Genomic DNA, 9,077 nt, shown 5'->3' with positions numbered 1-9,077 from the left:
AGGGGCATGTGGCACATTGGAAATGCAACCAAGGCTGTGGTGCCATGCTGTTCCCAGATCCAGGGACTTTCCTGGCCCAGTCCCTTTCTAGAGCTCTGGGTCTTTGGCTGCCTTCACCCTAGGTACAAAGCTTCGACCCCCTCTAGCTCATTTCCTTTTGGCAGGGGTATCGGCATTGTGACAGTCCCCTGTACTGTGACCAGAAACCCTCTTGATTTCTTTTCACGCACCAGGAAGCGACAGCATCTGTCGCACTTGTCTGGGAACATGCTGAACACATGCTTGGGAGCAGCCAGGCGTCTGTGGCAGGTGGCATGAGACCAGGCAGAGAGTGCAGGACTTTAATTACAGCCTCTGCCTTGCCGGGGCCTGGCGGTCTAGCTAGGCAATGGCTCAAATAATGCCGACCGCAGAGAACATCGCATTGATTAATCTAACTTTTCTCTCCTGTGTTGCGTGTCCATTGTCGTGGTCTCAGGCGGGGACGTGACGGCAAAGAATATCTGGCTGGCAGACAACGTCCTTGACATCCTGACGGAGCAGAGGTACGAGTGCAGTGACAGCCAGCTGGGGTGGGCAGGGCTGGGGAGTGCCAGGTCTGTGCCCCTTGGCGAGGCTGGGGAAGCTTTCCCTTCCTGAGCACAGAGCAGGGTAGATCTGGGGTCTCTACACTTTGACAGGGTGGGCAGGGGTGCGCTGATGGATTCCCTGCATGCTGCGGAGGTTTGTTACTACCAGCTTGAGCATCCCATTGAGACCCAGCCAGCACCCTGCAGGGCTTGCCTTGTGAGACCCAGGAGCAGCGCTTCTGGCAAGGCTGCTGACCCAGCCAGCTGGGACCATCCCATGCAGCTACCCGTGGCCACGGCGCTCCAGGCCAGTAGTGCAAGCCTTGATATGGCTGCTTCCTCTGCAGGCAACTGCTCACCCTGAAACCATGAGGCTGGGTCATCTCCAGCCACCCACAGGACATTAGGGACCCTCCCCCCTGGCAGGGGAGATTCCTTTCCCTGCCCAAGCTGCAGGCTGTCAGCGTCCTACGCAGGGCTGGCCTCAGCAGGGCCAGCTCTCCTGTGCCGTGGCAGGCGACCTGAGAGCATTGTCCATGTTGTGCTTTGCTGGTAACGCAGCAGCTAGTCAGCTGTGAACAAGCTGTGTGGTGTCGGCTAGGCAGTGGCATTGTGCGCATGATGGCAGGTGTCCTATGGTGGTGCTGGCCGCGGTGGTTAGCAGTAGTTAACAGTGACGCCCCATTAATGGCTCTGCTCTTCCCTAGCAGGGCTGTGTGGTCCCAGTGGCGCCATCTAGCGCACACGCTGGGGATGCCACAGAGCTCCCCACTAGGCGTTCACCTCACCGCCCGCTACCCCCCAGCACTGTTCTTGCTACCCCTGGCTGCTCCCTGCCCCAAGCCCAACCTGGGCACTCCCTACCTGAGCCCTGGCAGCACCCAGAGTAGCTCCCCTAGACTCTGCTGCTGAAGCAGAGGCTCATCTTGCCAAAACCTCTTATGGTTTTATCCTGCAAACAAATAACCAGGGAGCACTCTGCTGCAGAGAACAGCATCTCCCTTCCTCGCAGTCCAAGTCCACACCAGCCCCAGCACCACAGGGGCCCACCCAGTGCACTAAATCACAGCTCCGGCAGCAGAGCTTTGGCAGGGAAACATGCAAGGGGGAGGCTTGGCCCACAGCAGAATGCTGGTGCCAGGCTGCAGTGGGTTGGGAGGTGTTGGGGCATGGGGTGAGCTGGGCTGGGCCAGAGGGAGGGAACCTGCGGAGCCCAGTGCCCTCGGATGGCAGGGACAGGAAGGTTTTCATGGAGAAGCAGGCGTGAGGCCTGGTGTCACAGGGGGGTGTCAGTGTCTTGGCTTAATTAAAACCAGTAGAGCAAAGCTAAGTGCCGCAGCCTCCGCAAGCTGCAGGGAATGGCCGCCGAGGGCTGAGCCAGCGTACAGCTGCCCCGTGGGGCCTCTATTTGCTTGGCCTGTTGCATGGACGCATCCCCTGGCCCTGGGCTGTTCCCCGTGGCCCCGTTTGACAGCACTGTCATTGCTGCAGCTGACCTGCCCTCCCCTGGGCTCCACTCCTTTGTCATTCCCACGTCCAGCCCCCATGTGTCCCAGCGGCTAATTAAGCTCCACGCTTGCATATGTGAGGTGTGGTACCGAGTGCCTGGGAAAGCAAATACTTGTCGTAGCATCCCAGCGCCCTCGTGATTTAGGACAGGTGACTCAGGACAGGTGACTCGCTCACCATGGGGATGTTATCTCCCCGGGGGGCGTGTCTGCCTTGCCCTGGCCCAGCCAGGATCATCCATTGTGCCAAAGGTGCCGAGCTGTTCCTTCCCGTTCCCAGCACATGGCTGTGTTGGGGGACGGTTTTAGGCCAGCAGTGCCACAGGGCTGCGATTAATGGAGCTGGTTCCCCATGTTTGGGGCAGCCTGGTGCAGGGCAGCAGCAGGGAAGTGTCCCAGTGGCCCTTGATCTTGGAGGAGCTGCTGTTTGAGAGAGTGGGGAAGGCTTGGGATTTAGCACCTGGGAGGGGCCCAGGTATGTGCGAGGAGGGGGTTTAGTTAACCCAGCTGGTGAAGCGGGAAGTAAAGCCCAGTCAACTGCCAGCCTGGCGCATGGCCTGTTTCTATACCCTTCCACCAGAAATGGATGGATGTGGATTTGTGAGGTCATGGACTCGGAGCATCTTGGCTGCTCCCTACTGCAAGCCCAGACCCCGCTGGGGAGGAGCAGACCCCTGGGGCAGGCTGCACCCATAGCCTATCACCTTCCCTGCCTCCAGGCTGGGGTGGGTAGGGGCGCTGGGCTGGGCAGCTGCCATGGCTCTGCTCCCGGTGTACTGGTTGCAGATAAGGGTGTGAGTATGGCTGCCCCACTGCCACCTCCAGCACTTGCTCATCCCAGAGCTGTGGCAGCACTGAGCTGAGCCCGCTGGAGCAGCAGTTCAAGCGCTGGAAGTGCTTATTACCATGCAACTCGCTGCTAATCAGCTCTAACAGGCCCTGTTGTGCCTAGGAGTGAAGGCCCCTCTTTGCTGAGAGAGCGGGGTTCAGCCTGGTACCTGGCTGGAGCTTCTGGCTCAGCTCACCCTCCTCCAGCCGTCACTGTGCCTGGTGATTTCTGGCTTGTGATGCACTTGAAGTAGCGGGATCTCACGGGTGATGGCATCGGGGCTGCACAGCAGCAGCTGCTTCTTGTTTCTGGGCACACACGGCCTCCCCAAGTGGGTCCCTGCCCCCACGAGCTGATCACAGAGCAGCCCCCTGCATCCACACGTCTCGCACCCATCCCCTTCCTGCCCTACATGGCTTGGAAACCAGGCACAAAGAGCCAGGCAGCAGCTGGTGATAGAGGGGCTGGACAGGGCCTGTCAGGCGCCTATGGGAAGCCAGTTGTCCACAGAGGTGTTGGCTTTGACCCCCTGGTACAGTGCAGCACCAGGACGCTGTGCAGAGCCCGGCGACACAGGGAGCCAATACTGATACCCCTGACCATGGTGATACTTGGCCAAGACACATGGCATGTGCCTCCTCTCACAGAGCAGGGCCGACCCCACCATGAGCCTCTTCCAGGTTGGGATGGAGGAGAAGCCAGGGTCACGAGGCCTCCAGCCCGGTGGGAGTGGGCTTGAGGCTGGAAGCAATGACTGACTCCAGCAATCCCAGGTCTGGGGGCAGCCGGCAGGACATGCAGGGCAGGGCTGGGAGTCGGGACCTTCATGGTCCTGTTCCTGCCGTTGCCCCTCAGGGCTGAGTACCGCGTGCATAGATGGCCAAAGGGCCTGGGCTCCTGCTGCAGTAGCAGCTGATGGCAGTGTCCCCTCTTCCCCACAGAGAGTGGGTGCTCAAGAGTAGCATCCTGATCGCCATGGCAGTGTACACTTACCTGCGACTCATTGTGGACCATCATGGCACCCCACAGCTCCTGGCCCTGCGCCAGAAGGAGGTGGACTTCTGCATCACCCTGCTCCGGGAACGGGTGAGGAATATGGGACAGGGCTGGGGATTGCTCCATTTCTGACACAACTCGCACTGACATGTGTTCCTCCCACTATGGCCAGGAGCACGGACCCCAGGGAGTGAGATGGCCAGGTTCTCAAGGATCTCCAAGCCCATGGTGCATGGGTATGCGGGGCAGGGAGAGCCAGGTGGCAGCTGGACTGCATGCTCCTACGGGCTCCTTTAGGGCCTGTTCCCAACATCCAGGCTGTGGGCAGAGGGGGTGGAAATTTCCCCCCCTCCTCCCTGCCCGTCTCACCCCATCCCAGGGCCCAGATGTTCCCAATCAGCCAGTACCAAACCCTGCAGGATGCTCATGACAAGCGCCCTTGCAAGAAGGTGCAGAAAGAGCGTGGGGACAGGGGGCATCTCCTGCCACCCCCGTCCCTGCCCCATGGAGAGGTCCCAAGAAGGCAGTGACCCCAGCACATTCCTGCAGTGCTACTGGCTTGTCTTGGTTGCACGGGCACTAGCCACTCTCTGCAGCAGGGAGGGGGCCAGCCCTTGAGCAACCCCCCAGCTGAGTGCCACTTCCCCTCCCCTCCTGAAAGAGCAGATGTCAAGTGCAGCGCTTCGGAGATAAAACGGCAGCTCCATGCCCGGTTGTTTGCTCTGTAGTGGAGGCCGTTTTAAAATAGCCACTGGCCTTCCTCCCCCATCCCCCTGACAGCAGCTCCCCCCTCTGCCACCGCCACCTTCAAACAGAGTGGCTACGCCTGGGGCAGGGGGCCGCCGGGCAAGGACTGAATCATCCGGAGCTGCCTCCGCACTTGGGAACGGGATGTTCTCCCCCCCTTCGCCCCACCCGCATCCCCCATTCCTCCCCCCACAACCCTGTAGCAGGTGAACAGTGCGCTCGCTTCTCTCCCCCCCAAGTTCATGGACTGCTTCATGATTGGCCGGGACCTGGTGAGGCTCTTGCAGAATGTTGCTAGGATACCGGAGTTCGAGCAGCTCTGGAAGGACATCGTCCACAACCCGCAGGCCCTGAGTGCCCAGTTCACAGGTAGGCAAGGCGAGGCCTGGCTTGGGAGTCCCGTTCCCCGCTCCCCCCTGCCCTGCTCAGGGAGCAGGACAGGGTGCTTTCTTGCAGGGCTAGTACCGGACATGACCTGCAGACCAAAGCCCACCGTCTAGGGCTTGCCCTGGGGCCAAGGACTGTGCGCACCCCCACCCCAGCCTGCCCTGTAGAGCAGCTGGGCGGTAGCACCATGAGGTTGGGAACAAGAGCTTGTTCCCCTGGCTCAGGCGGGGTGCTCTGAATGCAGAGGGGTCTCCGATGCATGCCAGGCTGCAGCACGAAGCTGGGTAGGAGGTACAGCACCTGGGATGCCCTGGAGGAGACTGTTTCCCTGTTCGCATGTCTCAACAAGCCGATTGCAGGCCCAGCTGCTGGTAGGGCTGACCTTTGGCCTTGGCCATGCAGAAAGGAGCCCTCTGCCCAGACTGAGGCCTGGCAAGGCTCCTGAAGGAGGCTGGGCCTGCACGGCCTCTCATGTCATGAGGCCCTCATACTCCGCTCCTCAGCAGAGCACTGCTCTTGGTACCAGCCCGGCCCACATCTCCTGCATGTAGGACCCAGACTTAAGACTCCCTTTGTTGTAATGGCTTGAGCTGAAAGCTGATGCTAGAGTGAGGCCCCGGTGCTGGACAGGCCGGAGCCCTCCAGCTGCCCCAACAGAGCACTCTTAAGCGGAGTACACCGGGGCCAGGGGCTCCTGTCAAAACCTCCCTGTGCAGATTCCCCACTCCCTGAAACCGCACAGCGGGAACACGCTGTGCCCAAGCCCTGTACAGGCTGGCATGAAACAGCCCTGGCAGAGAGCCTTGCATGCAATCCCCTGGGATTTTAAATCTGTATCAATTATTCACTGCTTTGGAGGCCGGCACCTCATTATCCATCTGCTAACAAGCTTTCCAGAGCAGAGCTTAAAAGTGCTGCCCCAACATCTTCTCTTGGGCTCTGGGTTAATGCTTCCTCGAGCCCTTTGTTTGCACTGAGGCAGGCTTGGATATTGGTCTCATAATGAAGAATTAACCTGCATGGCCCGTGGACAGCCCCTCCCCTGCCGTCCACAGCCCCTGCAGAAGCTGGTAGCTGATCAGCTGCTTTCCCATGGGAGAGGGTGGGCTGGGGGCTCTGGGGCTTCCAGCCCTGCCTAGCCCATCAGGAGCGGTGTAACTCCCAATGCTGTCCCCATGCATGGTGGGGCCAGGCCTGGGGTTTCCTTTCTCCCCAGGTTCACCTGGACACGGTAGAGGAGAGGGACAGGCTACAACCAGATCTGGATAGGTTACAGGGGTGGGTGGATGGGAACAGGATGGGTTTCAATACTGACAAGTGCAAGGTACTGCACCTGGGGAGGAAGAACCAGCAGCATACCTACAGGCTGAGGAACTCCCTTCTCGTCAGTGCAGAGGCAGAAAAGGATCTTGACGTCATTATTGATTCCAAGATGAACATGGACTGCCAATGTGGGGACGCAGTCAGGAAGGCTAACTGCACCTTGTCATGCATCCATAGATGCATCACAAGCAGGTCCAAGGAGGTGATCCTCCTCCTCTGTGCGACATTGGTCAGGCCACAGTTGGAGTACTGCATCCAGTTCTGGGTGCTGCACTTCAGGAGGGATGAGGCCAGCATTGAGAGGGTCCGGAGGAGGGCCACTTGCATGATCGGGGGCAGCAGGGCAGGCCCTACGAGGAGAGGCTACGAGACCTGAACCTGTTCAGCCTCCACAAGAGAAGGCTGAGAGGGGATCTGGTGGCCATCTATAAACTGGCCAAGGGGGACCAGCAGGCAATAGGAGAGTCCCTGTTCCCCTCAGCACTACCGGGAGTAACAAGGAATAATGTCCGTAAGTTGATGGAGAGTAGATTCAGGCTAGATATCAGGAGGTGCTACTTCACAGTCAGGGTGGCTAGGATCTGGAACCAACTTCCAAGGGAAGTGGTGCTTGCTCCTACCCTGGGGGTCTTCAAAAGGAGGCTAGACTGCCACCAGTTTGACCCCAGCATTCTTTTCTGCCATGGCAGGGGGTTGGACTTGATGATCTGCTCAGGTCCCTTCTGACCCTACCAACTGTGAAACCTAGATGCACTGTGCTGTGCCCAGAGGACCCAATCAGCCAGAGCCTGGTGGGACAGGGTCTCTTGTCTGCCCTAGGGGAGGCATTTCACTTGGCTCGGTCGGTCTCTGCCCTTTGGCCTGCCTGGGCTCCAATAGGGAGCCCAGAAGCCTTTGGGCCTGGGTTTTTAACTCCGCTGCTTAGCGTGAGTCCAGGCTCTGACAGTTTTAACCTTGGCTTCAACTAGCTGCAAAGCTACAACTCAGCAGCAAGATATGGCATGAGGGTCACTTTAACCATGATCCATTCTTGGGAAAGACAAATGACTGAGCAGTATGGTGCATGCCGCTGCCCACAGGCAGGTGAAGCACTGCCCTGGGGCTCCCTGGCGAGGGGTGGCTTCTCCCTCCAGTGACAGTCCACGCCGCACCGTGGGGCCAGGCAAGCACAGACCTCAGTTCTCCCTTCCCCAGGCGTCCTGCAGCTCCTGCAGTCGAGGACATCTCGCAAGTTCCTGGCCTGTCGGCTCACCCCTGACATGGAGACCAAGTTGCTCTTCATGACCTCCCGGGTAAGGAGGACCCCCAGCTGCAGGGGGATGGGACCCAGGCCCCCAGGGAGAGCGGCCTTGTGTGATCTTCCTGGCTGCAGCACAGCTGGAGAGGAGCAGGCCCAGCGAAGCTGGGTACTGGGGCTTCCAGTCAGAGATGCATGCTCCAGTGACACAGCAGCACTTCCTTCCTTCCCCTGCAGGTGCGGTTCGGGCAGCAGAAGCGGTACCAGGACTGGTTCCAGCGGCAGTACCTGTCCACCCCAGACAGCCAGTCGCTGCGCTGCGACCTCATCCGCTACATCTGTGGCGTAGTCCACCCATCCAACGAGGTGCTCAGCTCTGACATTCTGCCACGCTGGGCCATCATCGGCTGGCTGCTCACCACCTGCACAGTGAGTGGAGCCAGGCCACGGGAGCTGTGGCTCGTTAACTCCAGTCCTCCCTGCTGCAAACAGCCCATCTTTGTCAGCTGGCACTCATGGGCCCTGCCTGCGAAGAGGCGGTGTAGTGTCTGCCTGCTGCTGCCTCTCCTTCCAGCACCCTTGCAGTACCATGGCCCTCTCACCTTGCTGGAGCAGCCTGCCCTGCGCAAGTGAAGGCAGACCTGTCCCCTGGGTTGGCAGGCCACAGGCAGGGATGGGTGGGGGGCAGACTGTCCTGTCATCCAGTCAGGCGCCTCTCTGCTGGTGATAATAGCCCAGAGGACAGGCACCTGGGAGCTGATACCAAAACCCAAGAGTTCCCACTCCCAGGCCTATCCCTTTTGAAGCCGGGCTGTGGCCGGATGCAGAACTGGGGGGTGGAGGGGTGCGGCCAGGGCACTCATGTGGCTTCTCACCCTCTCCTAGTCCAACGTCGCAGCTTCCAATGCCAAACTCGCCCTGTTCTATGACTGGCTCTTCTTCAGCCCTGAGAAGGACAGCATCATGAACATCGGTATGGGGGGCACACACAGTGAACAGCTCAGTCATTAGTATGGGGGTTGGAGGTGGTGGCTGAGTGGCGGTTTGGCTATGTGGAGCCTGTCACGGGGTGGGGGAGAATGGGTTTGGGCAGCAGCTCTCCCTGGGGTAGGAGGCCAGGATGCACTGGGATGGAAAGGGGGTTTCTCCTGGGCCTGGCCCTGCCCTTCTAGGGCCGTGTGTGTGATGGGGCCTCCCGCTCTCTGCCTTCTAGAGCCTGCCATCCTGGTGATGCACCACTCCATGAAGCCCCATCCTGCCATCACGGCCACACTGCTGGACTTCATGTGCCGGGTAAGTAGCAGCATCACCCCCATTGCCAGGTCTGGGAGGAGCTGTGATAGGCTCCAAGCCCTTCGGGTAGGAAAGGGTGCTTGGCTAAGCTGCAGGACATAGAGCCCTGCCCCCCACCCCCTCCACGTGCCCCCACCTTCTGCCTGAATTGTCAGGGCTTGCACCCCCTGTGTCCAAACTTTCAAACC

At 59.8% G+C, this 9,077-nt stretch overlaps 1 protein-coding gene across 1 annotated transcript in view; it reads left to right on the top strand.

Annotated features, from left to right (window-relative positions):
* The window catches only part of INTS3 (integrator complex subunit 3), a 34,763-nt gene that overhangs the window by 11,378 nt on the left and 14,308 nt on the right, over positions 1–9,077 (top strand). Inside the window, exons 7-13 of the mRNA XM_025212642.1 lie at positions 479–545; positions 3,848–3,992; positions 4,889–5,018; positions 7,554–7,651; positions 7,834–8,025; positions 8,482–8,569; positions 8,810–8,889. Of these exons, the coding sequence (XP_025068427.1) occupies positions 479–545; positions 3,848–3,992; positions 4,889–5,018; positions 7,554–7,651; positions 7,834–8,025; positions 8,482–8,569; positions 8,810–8,889 (800 nt within the window). The remainder of the gene's footprint in view (positions 1–478; positions 546–3,847; positions 3,993–4,888; positions 5,019–7,553; positions 7,652–7,833; positions 8,026–8,481; positions 8,570–8,809; positions 8,890–9,077) is intronic.

The sequence above is a fragment of the Alligator sinensis genome, unplaced genomic scaffold, assembly GCF_000455745.1.
Source record: "Alligator sinensis unplaced genomic scaffold, ASM45574v1 scaffold1165_1, whole genome shotgun sequence".
Lineage (NCBI taxonomy): Eukaryota > Metazoa > Chordata > Crocodylia > Alligatoridae > Alligator > Alligator sinensis.
Note: the sequence above shows the minus strand (reverse complement) of the source record. Positions and strands in the feature narration are given on the sequence as shown.